The 20,307-nt window shown below is 45.7% G+C and overlaps 1 protein-coding gene across 9 annotated transcripts; it reads right to left on the reverse strand.

The window, feature by feature from the left end:
• Positions 1–181: 181 nt before the first annotated feature.
• On the reverse strand, positions 182–20,024 carry SLC25A43 (solute carrier family 25 member 43). Of its 9 annotated transcripts, none has more exons than XR_013922742.1 (7): positions 19,654–20,024; positions 16,690–16,931; positions 16,386–16,442; positions 15,607–15,779; positions 3,909–4,043; positions 2,306–2,812; positions 182–2,131 (listed from the first exon to the last, which is right to left on the reverse strand). XR_013922742.1 is itself a non-coding variant. In XM_080352508.1 (7 exons), the coding sequence occupies exons 1-6, from the start codon at positions 19,923–19,925 to the stop codon at positions 657–659; spliced, it is 828 nt and encodes a 275-aa protein (XP_080208634.1). In that variant the 5' UTR covers positions 19,926–20,024; the 3' UTR covers positions 182–497; positions 609–656. The 9 variants fall into 9 exon arrangements, 5 of the variants coding, with proteins under 5 accessions (XP_080208634.1, XP_080208632.1, XP_080208630.1 ...); XR_013922743.1 differs by having other exon boundaries at positions 182–663; positions 808–2,812; XM_080352508.1 differs by lacking the exons at positions 2,306–2,812; positions 3,909–4,043 and adding an exon at positions 15,240–15,316 and having other exon boundaries at positions 182–497; positions 609–663.
• Between the last annotated feature and the right edge of the window lie 283 nt (positions 20,025–20,307).

A 20,307-nucleotide genomic window follows, 5' to 3' on the forward strand; every position in this document is an offset into this window, starting at 1 on the left:
TGGTGGTGACGCCGCTCTCGTGCCAGCGACCCCCCCAGCCCCGCCGCGCCACCCGGGTGCCACCGTGAAGGCGGCCGGGCAGACAGGGGGCAGCCTCAGACTCCACGTACAGGACCAAGTCTGGGTGCCCAGTGTCACTGAACCCCACTCGAGACCCGCCCATTACCATCCCCACACCCCGTATGCGATGCTCTGGGGGTCACAGAGCTCATGGTATCATATGGATTCCGTACATCAGCAAGGAGATGCTCAGACAGACCCCACCATGTACCACCTACCACCTTTATCGCGTGATTGCAACCAAATGTCACCTGAATGACAGTTCAGCCACATAAGAGCTGTCTCTGCGATTCAGCCTTGCTCTTAATGGGTTCTTCATGATCTTACACCATTCTACACAGCAGTGACCCACTGCTGAGGCACTTTGTTTCAGTGCTCTCTTACCTTTCAGGGGATTTCTCAACACATGAATGTGATTACACAAAGTAGAGGCTTGGCTGACAAAAGGTAAGTGATTTATAGGTCGTAGGAGTACATTAGAACACAAAGGTGTTATTAGCATATCAGAAACAAGTCAGAGGTACCTTTTTGACTCACTCGGCTCTTACCAGGTTTGAAGAGCTGATCAGACATTCATATGCACCCATCACTCAATCTTAAAATCTATTTAGAAATACAGCATTAGTAAAAAACATACAGGTACGCTTGGACAAGGTAAGGGCACTCTTTACAATCCATTCCTCCCTAACGCACTCACAAGTCACATCACCTTATTCATACATCTCAAATAAGTCTCAGTATTATTACCTGCACTGTGCAGATGGGGAAACTGAGGCATGGAGAAACATTTTCGCTACAGGTTGATTACAGAGCCATAAGCACTTGCAGCCTCAGTGTGATGCATGAGACACCAGATCTGCTCTCTACCATCTTAATTTTTCTGCTATCACTGCTTGTTTCTTCTCTGAGAAGAAAACCAGTATGAAGTACCACTGAGCAGAACGGCGCCCATTAAGAGACATACTGCAAGACCTCAGCTGCAGAGTACACCTTGCTCGTTCTGTAAATCTCTCAGTCAAACTGCTGCTGTGCCTATCTGCCATCGCCTCATCCCGCCGCGACCTGGCCTCACCAAGCAGTTTCTGATATTGACTCCTTTCCACCCAGCAGGGACATCCACGGTACAAAAACCATACACAAAAAGCTGTGCAAACCAGCAGGCAAACACTGTTCCGAGCCCAGGCTGCTGCAGGAGGGCAGGAGCAGAGCTGGCGCGCAGAGGAGCTGCCGTGGTTCACGCACTGCCGCAGCACCAGGCTGGTGGGACACACCGCAGAGGGCAGAGCTGCCTCTGTGTGCACACGGGGTTTAAGGTTTTCTATCACAAGGCACAAGGATGGGGCTGTTTCACAGCTGTACTCCTACAAAGGGACTGGAGCAACACCACAGGTCCTCAGGGATAATACCGAAATTATATTTTATTGTCCAGAAACTCTCTAGACTGGTCAGAGGTGTATCGGTTGCTTTGGCACTGGCAATAACCTTGTCGTCTTGCAGAGAGGTTCCCATCTATAGAAACTGTCTGTGGCTCCTAGATCACAGAAGTTAAAGTGGAAAAATCACAGGTTGTGTGCAAGGTGCTATTCTGCTGGCAAGCTCTGAGCAGCACGGTAGGACTGGGTCTGTGCAAGGGAGCTAAAAAGTAGTTTCACATAAAAATAGAGCTTTGAGAATATCAAAACAACATGACAAGGCTCGTGACTCTGGAATATAACACATTTAAGAACTGCATTTTTCAGGAAATACTTCAGTTAGAGAACTTCAGGAAAACTATTTTTCAAAGCCTGAAATCATTCACACATATGCAGTAACAACACAGAAGAAAGGGGGGCACATTTTCTAGTATGTGCTTGGGTTTGCAGGATTGTCGTTCCAGTGTATCACAGTTCATTCTGCACAATTCTCTCTTAGCAAAAGCACAATTGCAGCAGCATATTTTCACCTCTACGCTAAAGAGTCATACAAAATTATTATTCTCAAGTAAGTCTCAAAAACTGAAGAGTAGATTCTGGAGTGTGACTGAACTGAGACTAACTCTGCATCTGCAGAATGCCATGTCCACACAGTATCGCTAAAACAAACAAACAAAAAAAGGATATTTCAGTTGAAATTCTTGCATGTTGTATGTTTTCTAGTCTGTTTATCTTTTTTTTTTGTCTAACTCAGTATCTCAGATTACTTAAAAAAAAGAATTTTCTTATTATTTTTGAAAATAAAATTTATACTCTCATCTCAGTTGTCTTACCTTTCTGCAAGTGGTTTAATCTCAAAATGGCTATTCAGTATTGAAAAGCACCTAGAATAACATAATTTCAAGTTCCAATAGTTCAAACTAGTCGCATCTCTCCTCTCCAGTGTATGGTTGCTATTCCCATAGTTCATATCCATTCAGCGAATGAGATACTTCGGTGTTTTCATTCCTGGCACTGGTGTCTCAGTACTAAAACCACGCAATCTGCTGAGATGCTGGTACCTGTAGCTCGGTGTGTCTTTCTTGCAAGGTTCCTTAAGAAAGGTATTGTGTACATCTGCAATGGACACTCTGATGTCAGTTTTCAAGAGCTGATTTCCTTGGCTCAAAACTTTCCCTTCGGAGGAGCTTTAATTCTCTCAGTTCTTGTGGCTGTAAACTCTGGTCCACGCCAGGAGTTAGCTTGTAATTTAAAGGAGATTCAATATAACCGTTTCTGTACAGACAGACCCGCTTGCAGAATTCAAAGGTGCTAAACATAACACCGAAGTATGGGACAATCTGATAAAATAAATTTAAAAAAAGGCAATATGAGATTAAAAGCAATATTAGGCCCACTAGTAGCATTCTTAGCTTACATGTTTTAAAGAAGGAAACTTCTAGGACTTCAAATCTGATCTGATCTGCTATTAGAGCTGTGCTCTTTTATATACAATTAGAGTCCCACGTCAAACTAGGCTGGCACCTGCAGCATGCTGAAAGTAGAAATTTGTTATTGGTACGTAATTAGTTGTAAAAATATTGTGAGGAACGAGGTCTGTGCTAGCCTATAGATTACTACAACTTGTTAAATACCCCAGCAAATCCTAAGCAACCTCAGCAAATCCTTGTGGGAAATGTAGGATTAATTCTACATACAGCAGAGAGACTGAAAAATGTTCTTCTTCTGCCCCATGCAGAATCCGCAGCTCTGGTGCCACGTGGCTTTATACCAGCCAAGGTAGGGCCAGGCACAGGCGAGCCATCACAATCAATCATGTTGTCACTCAATTACCACTCATTAGCTGACCTGTAGTACTCCATGTAGGTAATCCTCACTGCAGCACTATAAAAATATATTTCTGCAAACTAAATTACTTTCTGTTTAAGCTACTGTGCTTTATTTCATGCTTTCAACTCAGCAAGGGCTGTAGTGACCAATACACACGAATTAAATTGCTGGTGGAAAGCACTGCTTTTGGCTTCTGAGGAAGTGGCTCATACAAGCACAACTTTCTTTATAGCTCGGTACAACGTCGAATTACGAGAGCTCAGCAGAGAAGCAGAACATGCTTAGCTGCTGTAAGTGGATCACTTGCAAGCCCCTAGCCATGCCCTGCTCATGTTAGCAGCACTCCTTTCTCTAAGGACATTCAAATGAAATTGAAAGTAGTCACATCTAGAAGCAAAGCTTACATTTGGGCAAATACGCCCAAACCAAGCTCCAAAGCTGGTTTATAACCTGCCTGAGGTTCTACGTGTTCTGTCGGGGACTCTGTGATCCATAAATTGCTAGTAAGCACGGAGGCATGTCAGAAGCTTTATAATCCCAACTGTCCAAATGTGTGTCTGGATTACTTCAGGACAGTCTTTGATGGGGATGAAAGCAAAACCTCACCTTGAGCAGGCTGGGTGTGAGCCCACTCCAGAGCCCCAGCACACCTTTGTTCTTCACCGTTTGTCGGAAACAGTCGGCCATGCTAGTGAAATGCACATCAACGGCTCCGTAGTGGGGAAGCCAGGGACTCTGTGCCTGTTCAAGAGAGACTCAGGGGGATTTAGAACAAGCAAAGGAAAACCAAGGTAATGAAAGATAATTATTTTCACCATTCTGGTACATAAGGAACGCTTAATGCCAGGTTTCAACAGACTGATCTGGATTCTTCCGTCAACCCAACAGGTTCAGCTGTTTTGCCTTGAAATACAAACTAAGAGTGGAAGGAATTAACTCTCTGATAGGTACAGGAGAGAGAGCAGTAATTTCACACAGCACTTCCTTTTGTGCCATGTCACTACTAGAAACAGATCCCGCCCTTGTGAAGGCAAACTGTTGGAACCAGAGCAGCACAAGGCACCAGTCCCACAGGTGGCAGCGCTCGGGTCTGGGCAGAGGCATTTCACACCCCTGGAAGCGGAGCAGCTACGAGAGGGGAGCGTGGGGCTGGCCCCAGGGGTCACACCGCCCTCCTGTGACTCTGGCCCAAACAGAAGAGCACGCACACCTGATTCTGGCTGCTGGGGCTGCGTCCACGCTGCAGTGAGAAGGACAAATAGTACTACGGGTTGAGGAGCAACAGCAGAGCAGACACAGAAGAACAGAGACTTCGGCCCAGGCTGTACAAGCCCACCAAGGGCTGCAGGTGAGCAGCTAGTGCTTGTGTTCCCAAATCTTTGCTACGTGGCCAGCTGAATCAGACTGACTGAAGTTAGCTTGGGAGCATCCTGCTGGCCTGCAGCTACACTTCCAACCACAGCACAGACAGCGTCTGTTCACACAGACAAAGTGTAGCCAGTCATTTTTAACAGCAGAATCCTTCCTTCATTAATCTCCTACTGCGTTAGCACAGACAGAATAACCTGACCTGGAGTAATCCCATCCTTATCCATCTGTGCACATGCAGCCATGGGTTCAGTTTGTATCGGCAAACCAGGGTTTCACTCAAACACACAGCAAGTGACGCTGCTCGGTCAGGAGTGTGTGGGGACCCCCGGGACCACCGGAGATGACCTGCGTGTGCAAGTGGATCAACACAGGGCAAAAGTTGGATAAAAATGGCACTTGTACAATTAACTGCTTGATGAATACGGATATTGTTATCCCCTCACGGATCTGAAACACCATGTGGTGTAGCACTTTTTCCCTCCTGGCCAGACTAACCTACAGCTTCTCAAGGCTGCTCATAAAGACCTCTCATAAACCAACAAGTGGTGATGATACTTCCCAGATGCCTCAGCTATAGCATTTTAAATACTGGGCAACTTAGATGCTGGAAATGGAAACGGATCAAAACTTATGCTCCAGGCATACAAAAGATGCTAATCAGTTTTAATGCTGTTGCATGCCCTTGCATTACTGGCAAATCTACTGGTAAAATTTAGAAGCTAACAAAAAAAAAGCCCCAATCATGGCACACACTAACTGTATAGTCTTCTTTATCTAAAAAAAAAATCACATTGGATTTTTTTCTCATTTTTTTGTGCATCATTGAAATGCATGTGAAATACTTTCGATGGCAGGGAACAGGCAAATCTATAGAGTTTCATTTTGACAGGGCTTTGAGAGGTGATTTTGGGAAAGCAGCTGTCTGCACTGATGAAGAAGGCAGTTGGCTTCCACCACATCCTGATCTGTTATCTTCTGGAACCCTTTTATCATGTCCTGGCTCTTTTACCTCAGACAAGAGTAGGGCTGACGATTTAATCCATGGTCTTTTACACTTTAAGGAGGGGAGAACAGAAGCATTTGCTTCTCTCTGAGCTTAACAATGTACTTGATTTGTAAGAGAGGGATCACATTTGTGGGGGAGAAAGTATTTCAACCTTGGAATTGCTCATCCCCTTTGTGTCTACACTGGCCTTGAGAACTCCATGGGGCTACAGCTGTTTCCATAATTCCCAGCTGTGGTCCCAGCTCCCACAGTGTCCTGTTTTAGGCCTCACAGAAGCAGACATCACGGGATTTAACTACTGAGATTTCGCAGTATTACCAGCCCTGCCTTTGCAGGTAGTTCAAGGTAACGGAGCTAGTCTGGTAGCCAAGGGTCACGCACATGTTCATTTACACTCCTTTGCTACAAGGAAGCTCAGCTGTGTGCTTGGCTCTGCTACTTAAGGAGCGTAAAGGTTTAAAAAGCAACAGCTAAATCCAACAGTGAGAAAGAGAGAAATAGCTTTTCAAACCTCAATCCGCCATGCCACCTCTAAGCAGCTTGAATCCCTTCATTTTGACAGCTCTTGACACTACGGGCTGCTGCATGAAAACCTGTTTGTTTCTAAATACTCCTTCCCCTGTTAGGGCTGCCTCTCAGTGCTGAAGGCTGGAGACACAGCACAGCTCCGCGCACCAGCAGCATGCCAAGGCGTCACTCACAGCAGCAGCAGGGCTAAGTTAATCATCTTATTACCACTGATGGACAATGGGTTCTCTAAATTAAAGCACAGCACATGCAGAATTGGCTCCATCTGCTCTCTCACACACACAGTCTTTTAGTATCCAGAAGCCAAGTCTGCTAAGTCACTGATGCATCCCCAAAGTTAGTGCTCTGTTTCAATAATCTAAACCCAAGAGAGAGAGACGTATAAAGAAATCCCAAAAACTAAACCTACCTGCACTCACGTTTTTGATATAAACAAAGTATTTAAATAAGGGTGAATCATCATGACAAATCTCAAGTTAATTACTACCTAGGGACTCTTCAGACACCCTTGTCTACATCACAAGGTGACTGCCAGAACAACACAGTCCCATTCTGGGAACTAATCTCACAGCCCCTTATAAAGATTCCCCCTTCAGTGACCTCCCCAGCCCCTCTCCTCCCCCTCAGTTCCTCCGAGCACTGAAGGATGGATGTAGCTCACGGTGGCTGCTGAGGGAACCGTGCCCATCCATAGATCCATCACTTGGACCTTTCCAAAGCCCACAGGAGCCACACGAGGACCACGCTGAGCCCAGCGGGCCGGGCAGCGGCACTCACAGCGGCTGGGCCGCCTGTGCCAGAGTTGGCACATCAAAAATTCCCACTTGTGCTTTAGGACATTTTGGGTTGCAGCTGTCTCAATTTAAACGTATCAGAACCTATTTAGAAATATGTCCCTTTCAATTTATACAATTCCTCCCCTTTTCCTGTTCATAAGTTTGTTGGTACAAAGATTTGCCAGTTATTTGGTTTTTGAATTTGTAGTACTGTTGGCACAGACTATGAAAGATCAACTAAATGTGAATGGGTGCCATAGGTGGCATGCTATCCTGATGGCAGATATAGCAAAATTGGTTGTTATTAAATATTTCAACAGATTCGGGTATCCTACACTTCTGATGAATTTAAAAAAAGGCAGCACAGGAAGGCACTTTAAAACACAGCTCAAGAGTTCATGCTCTTAATCCAGAAGCTAAAATAAGAAGTCTTTGCAGTCTGGGTTAATATGGACACATGCAGCTGGCAAGCGCAACTGTAGTTCAAAGGAAACTGAAGGATAAATACTGCAGTTTTCATTCACAGTATCACAGTATGTTTGGGATTGGAAGGGACCTCAAAAGATCATCTAGTCCAATCCCCCTGCTGGAGCAGGAACGCCTAAGTGAGGTTGCACAGGAACATGTCCAGGTGGGTCTTGAATGTCTCCAGAGAAGGAGACTCCACAACCCCCCTGGGCAGCCTGTTCCAGTGCTCTGTCACCCTTACTGAGAAGAAGTGTTTTCTCAAATTTAAGTGGAACCTCTTGTGTTCCAGCTTGATCCCATTACCCCTTGTCCTATCATTGTTTGCCAACGAGAAGAGCCTGGCTCCATCCTCATGGCACTCACCTTTTATATATTTATAAACATTAATAAGGTCACCCCTCAGTCTCCTCTTCTCCAAACTAAAGAGACCCAGCTCCCTCAGCCTTTCCTCATAAGGGAGGTGCTCCACTCCCTTAATCATCTTGGTTGCCCTACGCTGGACCCTCTCTAGCAGTTCCTTGTCCTTCTTGAACTGAGGGGCCCAGAACTGGACACAATATTCCAGATGTGGTCTCACCAGGGCAGAGTAGAGGGGAAGGAGGACCTCTCTTGATCTACTAACCACCCCCCTTCTAATACATCCCAGGATGCCATTGGCCTTCCTGGCCACAAGGGCACAGTGCTGGCTCATGGTCATCCTGTTGTCCACCAGGATCCCCAGGTCCCTTTCCCCTACACTGCTCTCTAATATGTAATTTCCCAACCGATACTGGAACCTGGGGTTGTTCCTGCCCAGATGCAGGACTCTACACTTTTCCTTGTTAAATTTCCTTAGGTTATTCCCCGCCCAACTCTCCAGCCTGTCTAGGTCTCGCTGGATGGCAGCACAGCCTTCTGGCGTGTCAGCCACTCCTCCCAGCTTAGTGTCATTAGCAAACTTGCTGATAGTACACTCCATTCCCTCGTCTAAGTCGTTAATGAATATATTGAATAATACTGGCCCCAGTACTGACCCCTGAGGTACTCCACTAGATACTGGTCTCCAACTAGACTCCGCACCATTGACTACCACTCTCTGGCTTCTCTCCTTAAGCCAGTTTGTAACCCACCTCACTACTCTATTGTCTAGACCACACCTCTGCAACTTAGCAACTAGGATGCTGTGGGAGACTGTGTCAAAGGCTTTACTGAAGTCAAGGTAGACCACATCCACGGCTCTGCCATCATCCATCCACCTTGTAACATTATCATAAAAGGCTATGAGGTTGGTCAAGCATGACTTACCCTTGGTAAAGCCATGCTGACTGCCCCTAATAACCTTCTTATCCTTGATATGCCTTGAGATAGCACCAAGGATAAGTTGTTCCATTACTTTCCCAGGGACAGAGGTGAGGCTGACCGGTCTATAGTTACCCGGGTCCTCCTTCTTGCCCTTTTTGAAGATTGGAGTGACATTTGCTTTCCTCCAATCCTCGGGCACCTCTCCCGTTTCCCAAGACTTGGCAAAGATGATGGAGAGCGGTCCAGCAATGACCTCAGCCAGCTCCCTCAGCACCCGCGGATGCATCCCATCTGGACCCATGGATTTATGGATGTCCAGTCTATTTAATTGCTCCTTAACCCAGTCCTCATCAACTAAAGCAACTTCAGCTAATGCCACTAGAGTCAAGAGAAATTTCACTCAAGAGAAAGTTGAATGCTTGAGAGATTATTTCCTGTCAGTCAAATAATTAAGAATTAAAATGTAAATAAGTATTAACATTGGGGAAAAAAGCATGCATTCTCTTGGGCCAATCAGTCCTTCCTCCTGGAGGACAGCCTTACCCGGCAGTCACTGTCGTTTCTGTGTCGGTGGTTCAGTAATGCTGACCTACCCTGGTTAAAGTCCACCCGAGATGCTCGGGCATGCAGGCAGGCAAATGATGACAAGCTATCAGGAGGTGATCGGCTCCCGAGCTGTGACCTCCAGCTCCTGCACTCGAGGAACATGTTGTCCTTTCCTCCGTAACCTGAACTGAGGCCAAACCATCTCACCTTTCCGAGATCAATGGCACCGAGTGAGCAAAACAGCTCACTGCTTGCTCACAAGTCTGACTCTCAGCTTTAAACACATTATTGCCAGGCCTGCTTTACCCCGAGGCTTCAGGGTTTATTGCAAAATCCTTCCTTTGCCACTGAACCTAAGCTTTCCTTGCTTTTAACACCTGTGGTATGAAGAATGTAGAGGTCTTTTTCCTCAAGGCAGTGCAAACCCCTTGCACGACAGCTCTGCATGGAGGAACCAAGGAGAAAATAAACATTTCACGGGATGTGTGTTTTACAGAGGATAGATTTCCATTGGCCTTATGTGGATGAGGTAAGGAATTACACCAAATCAATCAAAATAAATCAGATATAAAAAAGAGAGCACCCATAAATTTTTAGAAGGCAAAGCCTGTGTTACACCTGGTAGTTCTTTTTCAGGCATTGTTTCAACACTTTACTGGGCCATGTACTTCCAAAGCTGTAGGGCATTATTCTGCAACAGCCTCAGAGAAAGGGGTATAAAATATATTTATAGCAACACCCACAAAATGGTAAAGAATGCTGGTAGCTGAAAGCATTTAGACACAGGGGAAAAGAGGAGGAAGGAAGGGATTTTACTAATACTGGAATCTGCTGTCTGTTACCTATTTGCTAATAACCAGAGGAGCCAGGCTGGTCCCAAGCCCAAGCGCCACCCAGGGCATGGGGTGCTGGCTGATGCCTGAACCGCAGCACCAAGAAGGGGAGTGTGAGATCACAGGGAAAAGAAGTAAGAAAGTAAGAACTCACACTGCAGCCTCCCCTTCAGCTGAAGTATTTTTGAAGTTTTGTCTCTATCTGTGCACTTGTTATCACAAAACTTGAACTAAGTTAATATCTCTGGAACCTCCGCTCCTCTGTCAAGTTGACATGGAACAGCAAGAGCAAAAGTCACTGGGGACAAAGGTAGACAGCTAGGAACCATATAAGCCTTACTTCCACCAGGAATCAGACTAAAGTAGTCGCAGTGCTCCTTATTTGCTTCCACGCTATGGAATTTGCCACTCTGTGTGATCAAATGGCTCCATCTCTGAATATTTTCGAGGCTCAAGCTCCCATGCTGCTGACTATCAAGGGTCTCCCCGCCCCGAGTCTGAGAGCACGTATGCTTTCGAGATGTCATGTGAACCACACGACCCAAAAAGCATTTCTTATTTTTAAACTGGGTCGCGACTCAAATAACTTTGATATTCCCAGCTGACAAGAACGCAGATCTCACCAAGGGAAGGGACATTGCAGCTTGAGAGCTCTCAGAGGCTGCCACGTGGCACCAGGGGCCGTGTCCAACCGCGCAGCCCTCTCTGCAGGTCACTCGTGTTTAAGGAACACGGGAGCCCTGTCTCCTCATTTCAGCAGTGAGGAGGTGCTTTTCTAACAAACATTCATCATTTTCTTTACCAAAGCTTTGTTTATAACCCAGCCACTGGGCTCTTCCTAGACTGACTTTTACCATGCGAGAAACATAGGGGACTATTTTAAAATAAATCCTTAAATAACAGCACCACTTTTAAAAAAAGACTTCAGTATCTCCTTTAACTGACTTCAGACTAGAAATGTGCCAACAGGACACAATACTGTATTTACTTTAAACAGGCTACTTCATGAAGGGAATGACTGCTTAGCTTTCTCCAGCTTACTAAGAACTCATAGCATTTACATCATTTACAACAGCTTTTACATTTGCAGAGCATCTTGTGTTCCAAAGAACAAAAAAAACCCCAAAACCACAAAACAACACAAAGCCCCCAAACACTTCGCAGATTTATAGGCAGCTGAGGCCCAGCTGATTCACTTTTGTCACCCAAAAGAGGCCACTTCTTGGGTGATGGGTGACAAGAGTCCACCAAGAACAGTCAGCCTCTTGGTTTGTGGCAGTGGAGGGAATTCAAAGCCTGGATTTTTAAAACAGAAAGATCACTACTGAATAATGCTCTCCCCAGAGAGATGTCCTCACAACTTGAGGATTCTGTGCAGTCAACACCAAAAATGTGCTGAATGCTGCAGTATACTACAAGTGTGGTTATTCCATAGTACAAGGGTCTGATGGTAAAGCCATCCCCAAGTGTCACTTACTGGTGAAGGAGAGTTTCACACAAGTTTTGGTTACAGAAATTAGAACAAGTTATACCAGAAAAATATGGAGACAAGACTGAGCGTCTGCAAACTGCGCAGTTTGTCCATGTAGGCAGGTGGGGAGTAACTGCGCAGCTGAGGGAGTGTCTGTGAAACTTCAGAGTCACCTTTGTGCATTTTGCTTAACAAAGCTACCAAAGGCAGAGGTCAGTTTGGAATGCAGGCTGAGAAGTGCCACCCAGGGGTGTCTGAGCCCACCTCCAAGCACCACGTGCACCCAGGGAAGCGCCAAAGTTGGGTATTAGGTTTGCGCTGACCATTTGCGTGGTTGTGGGTTCTCAGTTCTACACACAGCCTGGGACTGGTGTCATTCTAATGATAATAATCTTCTGTATGCCATACAGCAGCTCCAAGTTTGTCTTCCCTAACTGAAATGCCAGAGCTCAGTCCAATATGCACTGATGAAGGTCGTCACAGGCAAAAAGATGATGTGGGGAAGTGGAAACGTACTACCAGTGCTTCCCTTAGGCCCAGACTCATTCATAACCAGGTATTTCCCTGCTTAAGGTAAAAAAAAATAGAAAAAAAAATTTAAAAGTGTTCTTGTAGGCAAGTTTGCAAAAGTAAAAGTGCAGTACCTGAATCTCACTTGGATACTGGATTTAACAAAGAACATGATATTGTGAGGTAAGGAAGGAAAGCCAAGACTAACAGGCAGAAGGATATAAAGATGAGTATGTCTTTGTTCAGAAACTGATACAGCATAAGAGTGAGTCAGGAAAGCATCTCACACAGAATACCCTTTTGAACAACCTTCTCCTTCACTAATCCCCTTCTACAGATGCACAACAATAGCCGTATTTCCATGCTGAAACATGCATACAGTACCTCTTAATTCTCTAACATGCCAATCAGGAGCAAAGTGAAAAAAAGGAGAACAAAGGAATAAAATTAGGATAAGCACAACATAGAGGACTCACATCCAGTAAGACTCACTCGTATTAATTAACATTTATTTGAAGAAAAACATTCAAGTGTATTTAGCAAACATAGAATCTTGGTAAAAAAAAAAGCAAACATGATAAAGATAATTCCAATAGCAGAGGGGGAAGAAGCCATGGTTACAGAGCAAATCTGACATCATAAATCATCACTAAAAACACAGAGGTAGGACTGTTCACTGACAGTCAGCTCCTGCTCCTGCTCCCACAGATGTCAGTGACAGAAGCTGCTGACGTCAGCAGTGTAGGATTCAGATATGTAAAATGAGAAAGGAGGAAACAAAATTACTACAACTGAGATTAAATATAACACCTTCTCCTTCCTCCCATAAAAGAATTCATTTTCTAGCCTGTGCAAACAATTTGAGCATTGTCTAGATGAGGAGATGGATGGAGCCAACTTGTCCAAGACTGCCGAGATGTCAGGTGAAGACCCGAACTGGATGTTCTGGTCTCAGGCTTGTACTCCAGCCCAGAATCAGAGAAGGCAGCCTTGTGTCCTAGTTTCTCAGTTTTTGAAGTTCCTGAGATTGCCTTACAGTTCCCTGGTTCCCCATCACAAACAGGGTCACTGGAAAAGTCATCTTTGGCAATATGCAACCTCCACCTGCCAGATCAGTGGGGCAAAAGAGAAGTGAGAGGATGTGATACCGCCCTCTGCAATGTGCTGGGTTCCTCGTCACGTCAACACCGGCGTTCACAGCTTCCAAACAAAGCTAGCATTTCCCTACCTGCACTGCAGAGCTCTCACACCAGGTCTGGGGGCAGCTGGAGGCTTTGGTACACCTCAGCTTTTCTTTTTATCAGCTAGGAAGATGAATCGCTCAATGAAGGCTGGTCGGAATATGATGTCTGAGAAAAACTGTCATCAGAAGTATCTGCTCCTGTTTTCTACAGAACGTTAAAATGTCTTGTCTGTTTTCCCCTTTATTCTTTCCCTTTCTAGGTCCCTTGGCATGACACCTTTTCTGGTGCCATCTTAGACATTTCTCTCTTCTGATCATCACCTTGCAAACTCAACAGACCAGCAAGTAAGCACAAAGCAGACCTTATCGCCACAAGGCTGGGCTATACCTTGCGGCTTACTGTGAAAAATAAACTTGGATGACTCTACACGAGTTCCAGTGAGCTCTTAGTATCAGCTTGAGTGCATTTTTCAACAGGTCTCTCTTCTGGACAAGCCACTGTGACTTATGTAATTTCCAGTACCAAACAAATTATGGGCTTTCACACCAAGGCAGCTAATTATTTTGAAACACCTTTGCCCTACCCCTGCCTTCAGAATAAACCACTGAATAGGAGGTGTCTCTCTAAGTCTGGAAAATCACTATGCAGTTGTTGCAATGCATCTATGAGAAAAAAAACCTCTCTGTTGTCGAGCCTTTTTTCTGTCTGAAGTGGTTTTAGCATATCCATTTACTATATATTCCGGAAATATATCCAGTTCCCTTCTTATTCTAGAAGTGCCAATCAGATGTTTTAAGCATCCCTTTGGTGAGAGAGTACAGCCTAGTGGCAGGAAATGAAAGACGGGCCTGTCCCACTTCTCTACTTGCCTGTCAAGACAAAGCTGAGCACAGAACACGGCATCACACCACTTACAGCTGGAGGTTGTGAAAACCAAACCTTCAGTGACTGATGTGTCAATAGAAAATATTAAAGAAGAAATGCAAGTAAATGCCTTTTTGTCTTTATTCTTTAGTACAACAGTGTTGCTGTGAGCGTAAGGACATACAGAAAAAGACTTGTAGGGAGCAACTGCATTTCTTAGACCCACTGATACAGCTGGAAAAAACAATCAAGTTTTCATGCTCAGAATCTCTTTTTGACCCAAGACTTTTATGAGGTACCTGATGAAAGGCCTCAGCTTAAAGCTTGGCTTCTGGACATATCAGCTACACAAGCTGTCCTAATAAAAGACATTGCTTCTCCTGCTGAAGTCCCCTGTTATGAGATGGAGAGAGGACAATGAAGGCTTCTGTGCCACTGGATCTGAGCTCTATCTGAAAAAGGGAACCTGGGGATCACGAGAGGGGAATTCACAGTTCCACTGACCTCCTCCTGGCTTGTGACTTACCAACCAGACTGTCAGTTGAGGAGGGGAAGGGGATCTATATAATGAGGCCACATCAAGTGACTGCTTTTTTGGTAAGATGACAAAAGCTTTCCCTAAATCTGCAGTCCTACAAGCCAGGCTGAAAGAATAAACTCATTTGCCGCAGCCAGAGAGCCACCAGATAATGACAGCTATTTACTCTCACTCCGCTGATGGAGTTCTAATTAAAAGTCAACATCATAAAAAGAACTATGGAAGCTGTAGGGTGATGTGGTTTTTTATTTGTTTGTATTTTAATCATTATTATTAAACTTTGAGGAGCAAGGATCAGCAAGATGATATAAAATGATAAGGTAATTTGATGAAGTAACTTTATACAGTAACTCTCGTGCTGCTGATGCTCCAGGAAAGCAGGAGCACCAGTAACTGGGAAGTCACTTATTAAACAGAGCAGTGAGAATAAGAACAAGAACAGTCCTCACCCTTCAGACTTAACACCTGCTATGCAAGCTTCTTGTGGTTGCCATTAAGTATGCCAGGCATAAATGGCAGACACACAGGTTATGAAAATGACACGGATCTCATTCACCCTACCTGCCACCAAGTGAACCGAATGCCTGTACTTGACAGAAGGTTTGCCCATTCTGAACTGTGAGAATTTGATGGAATTGCTATGAAAAGGAGAAGAAATAAAGCTAAAGACACAGACTCTGAGACTATATATATATTCAATAATAGTGCTTGAACTCACCTTGAAAGTGTAACAACACACTTGCAATAATAATTTTCAGACTTAAAAAAAACGCCAAAACAAACCTGACAAACAAAATAAAAACCAACCAACCTAAACCAAAGCCTCTGTAGCTGTCTGGTAATAGAAACAAAATGACACTCACGATCACCGGGCTGGATCTATAACAAGGATCTATAACAAAGGACTAGTAACACGAACGTTCTGTACCTGCATCTTCCTCTTGACAGTCTCAAAGGGGAAAGAAAGCGTCTGTGCCACACCAGCTGTGACACAGCCGTTTATGAAGTTCTGGAGAGGAGTGAAATGAACTATGGGTTCTCGCCAGATTTTGTCCAGATTGATGTAAACAAAGAACGAGCCCGCAGAAAACGGGACCGCACCTAGAAAGCAAACCAGACAGAAGGTTTATGTCAACACGCTGTACACTAAGAAAGATCAAGATTTTGAAGGTCTTTACTCTTTAGCCACTGGTTTGCCACCAAACACCCATGTTGTAGCAGGTAGATGTACCAATAGGGACATATATTTACATGCTAAAATATGCATGTTCCCAGAATTATTAACTGCTTTAGTCTTATGACAAGTCAGCTCCTTTCCCAGGTGATCTCTTTTGTGACAAGCTCCTTCTCCAGCCCAAGCCAACCCCAGCAGTTGTGCAGAGCTGCCTCTCCAGTCAAGTGGATGACAGATATTTCTGTCCTCTTTTGGTTGTCTCACGCTCTCATCAGTTTTATAGTGGGATTATGCATTATTATTATTATTATGCTTTTTTATAATGTCAATTGTGGAAAGGTGGACTGAAAGTTAAACGGCATTTTAAAAAGCTATAGAGAGTAAATAAATTATTAAAAGGTAATTTCAGTTGAAGAGAGAATATCACTAATCTTCACTTTTCAAATGAGTCACACATTTCTGCTCATGCTGCTTTACTGAACAGGTAGGGGACACTCTCACACCTAGGTAGGAATTAGGAACTCTGTACATACTTATATATATTTTTATAAAAGTGGTGGAAATCTTGCATCCAAGCACAACTAGATCATCTAAAAACGAAGGAAAAGAGTATTTTGTTGAACACTTACCCATACATAAAATGCTATGTACTTGGCCATAATTTGAAGCAATAAAGCTGCAACAGAGGTAATTAGTATTGTTGAGCCTTGTAAATCTACATACCTTTTACAGAACAAGATTACTATTAGCTTTTGAAATCAAGTAAGCAAACACACACATTACATAGCTGCAACAGACAATGCATAATGAGGTGATTTTCCCCAATTATTATTTTACCTAATATAGCTGGTGAAACACCACGGTAGAGTGCAAGGAATCCTTCTTGGTGATAAATTTTGTAAAAAGCATGAAGAATTCCTTTGTAAGATGGTTCCAGTCGGTTTTGCACGATGAGCCGTGTTTTAATTACGTCAGTGGGGTGAGTCACGACGGTTGCGACCATGCCAGCCAGGCTGCCTGCCATGATGGCTCTCCAGTGGGAAATATGACCCAGCTCATCCGTGAAAAGGACAACAAGCCTAAAGTAAATACATAAAAGAGGCATTATTAATGACAGCACGAACAAAACACATGAAAAATTAAGGCAGATCATTCTTGATGTAATTGTTTGTCAGAAATGCAGAAGTTGTAATTAACAACTAAGTCAGGGACTACAATATATAACTCTGCAAAAGTAATTTGCACTGATTTTAGTGTTATCAAGCTAAGACACTTCCAGAAGCTGAAAGACCTTTCTGAGAGGCAGCTTGCACAGCTCTGCTGGTACCACAGTTCCCAGCACAGACTGAGCTCACGTAGCTCGAGCCGTGGTACCGCGCTGGAGGTCCAGAGCACCAATTCAACAACTAAAAAATCTTCAAAGATACAGACACTAATTGCTCAAACTATTTACTTGTTCGCTTTGCAAGAGACTTCGAAGTAATTTTTTTGACCACCCAATCCTCATTTACAATTCCACTTACAGGATGAAAATTACCATGATTTAAAACATGTCTGCAAGAAATTCTGTGCTCATCAGTCATCAGTTAGAGACATCGGTCTCACCCCAAGCCCCCCCAAAGTTATAATGTGAAAATACATAGATAACATCACTGTGGACCACTGAGAACAACTGAGCCTTCCTCTGCTGCTTATGTTGGGACAGAAAGGTCCACAGGGATACTGCTCTTGAGAACACTCACATCTGGGCACTATTATGCGCAGGAGGTTAAGTCTAAATCTGAAATTTTGAACTGAAGCACAGAGTTTTAAAGGCTAACCTACAACTTGAGCATTTGTGATGCACAGCAGGACTTTCCTGTGTGCACAGGACACTCCGACATCGGGGAGAAGTGTCATGGAAGCACCAAGAAACAAGTAAAAAGAATTGAGAGGAGAATCTTAGCCAGAGGTAAAGAAACTCATCATTATATTTTGGAAGCATCAACTAAACTGCCTAAATACCAGATTTACATTTAAACTACAGGGTATTACCATGTCCAGAACAAATTAATTTTCGAAGATTTACAAGTCAGTGCTTGCTCAGCTGATGTTTCTTCACAAGCGTGCACTTTCTATCGCATGACTGATCTCTGCATCCGCTTGTTTCATGCCGTGCAGACAGCCCAGAGCAGAAAGACCAGCCAGGCAGAAGCAAAAGGGCACAAACTGTTTTTCCTGAGTGTCTTGTATGGTCTCTAAAGCAACACGTCCTGATTTTCCTGTGTGTGTACAAAGGCGTGGGGAGGGTGGTGGCATGTCTCCAGGCACTACCCAGGTAACATTTAAAAATGCCAAGGAAAGCCAGATTCTGTGCACGGTAACCACAGTCAGCTCCCCCCGCACCACTCACTGTTCTGGGCTGCCGGCTGGGAGCAGCCCGGGCCTCCTGCAATTGGCATTATTATTTACTTAAGTTACTGGGTCACATTTCTCTCGTTTTGTGTTTCTTGCTTTTATATACACCATTCTCCCACTAGAAAATACATTAAAAATTCCCCAAATAACAAATTGAGAAATATGTGTATGCAGCTTTTGTTTAATTTCATCATAGCTTACTTCCACTTGAGAACACCCTGTGCAAACTAGAGACAAACTACAGCCTTGCAAAGGCTGTTTCAAGCTGAACAATGAAGTTATTTTGCTCAAAATCAACTGGTTTAAACTGGTGCAACACACTTGACTCCTCTGCGAACTTTAAATTACATTTAAACCACGGCTTCTGCCTTCCCACTCCCATTACTCCTCCCCTTGTTTGACCAGCATTACAAGCAGAAGGTTGCAACAAAGCCACCCAATCCCAGGGTCGCTCCATCTATCACCACCAAAAAGGCTCAGGCAGAAGTGAGAGGACGACTCTTGCTCAGCCAGATGAATGACAAACCCCAGCCAGCCCCACAGCGGGGTGAACTGGCCAGTGCGGGCTGAGCCCACACTGCTCCCCACCCAGCACAGCCCACGCACTGGAATAACCCACCGCCCAGCTGGGCGGAAATGTCAAGTGCACACCGTGCTCCCAGCTGACCTTCATCAGAGAAACCCAACCCTCACAGCGGCAGAACACGCTGCTGCGTGCAAACAGCCAGACGCTCCTGTCCAGGGCTAAGAGATACCAGCACCAAAACGGAATCCTAGGAAGGAGAGCGGGTCGGCAGAGCTCCGCGTTGATCCTGCTGCAGTCTTTCCAGTGTTTACCTAAACTTAACATCTGTGTGTTATCAAAAACAGGATCTTAAAAAAAACGATGTCACATATCAACTTCAACCCTTTTCAAATCTGCACAACAACCGCTGCATGATAGGGTAAAAGATTTGAATCACCAGTTTGCTGTTATTCTGATTCAGATAATATAAATACTTGAAAGCATACAAACAAAACAGACTGGCTGCAAGGAACAGATGTCGCAGTCACGTGTAGGCAGCACTTCATTTCTAAAGGAATCTGGCTGAGCAGCTTCAACAGACCATCAACCCTTCACCACTTGATGAACACCTCTGACTTACTAAGTAGTTGCTGGCATACCACCAGGCCCTAAGAGCTGCTATGCGCCTGATAAACTAAATACATGAAATGGCTAAGTTATTATCCAGGGTGCATGTCTCTGAGCAACGAGACGCACAAGCAGCTATCCGTCCAGCTAAGACAGAGACATTGCAGTGTCCCTGCGGACCGAGCTCTGCGCTTTCCACCCTCCCGCGCTGTACCAGACACGCACGGCAGGAGCAGAGCGCACCCCCCCCGCGGCCCGTCCCGCTCGCTTACCGGCGGGAGGCGGCGAGCTGCAGCGCGTTGTAGGGGAAGAGGCGCAGGCAGGCGGTCAGGTTCCCCTTCCAGAGGGCCCGCACGCCCTCGGCGCGGCACAGGCTGTGCCCGGCGCCGCGCAGCCCCCGCCGGCAGTGCCAGGTGCCCACCTGCGCCAGCACCGTCAGCAGCTCCAGCGGCGCCGTCAGGCTGAGGCTCAGCGCGCCCGCCAGCCCGGCGCAGCACAGCCGCTGCAGGCCGGTCACCCGCCCGTCCCGCGGCCAGCTGGCCATGGCCCGGCCCGGCCCGGCGCGGCGCGGCGGCACTGCCGGCGCTCACAGCGGCGCGCCCGGCTCGGCTCGGCCCGGCTCGGCCCGGCCCGGCCCGGCGGGGCGCGGGCAGCGCGGGGGCGGCTCCGCCCTCTGGGCCGCGGGGCTCCGCCCGCAGGGGGCTGTGCCGGACGCTGCCCCCGCCTTGTCTCCAGGCGGAAGGCGCCGCCTCCCGGCGTGTTCCCCGCGCCCCGAGCGCCCCGGCCCGGGCCCTGCGGGGGCTGTGCCGCGGCGGCCAGAACGGCGGGAGCACCAGTGCTTGCGGCTTCGATTCACATTCACGTAGTATTACATTATTTGCATTTATGTAGCATAAACAACAACAAACCAAAACAGAAAGTCACGA

Source organism: Nesoenas mayeri, assembly GCF_963082525.1.
Source record: "Nesoenas mayeri genome assembly, chromosome: 13".
NCBI lineage: Eukaryota > Metazoa > Chordata > Aves > Columbiformes > Columbidae > Nesoenas > Nesoenas mayeri.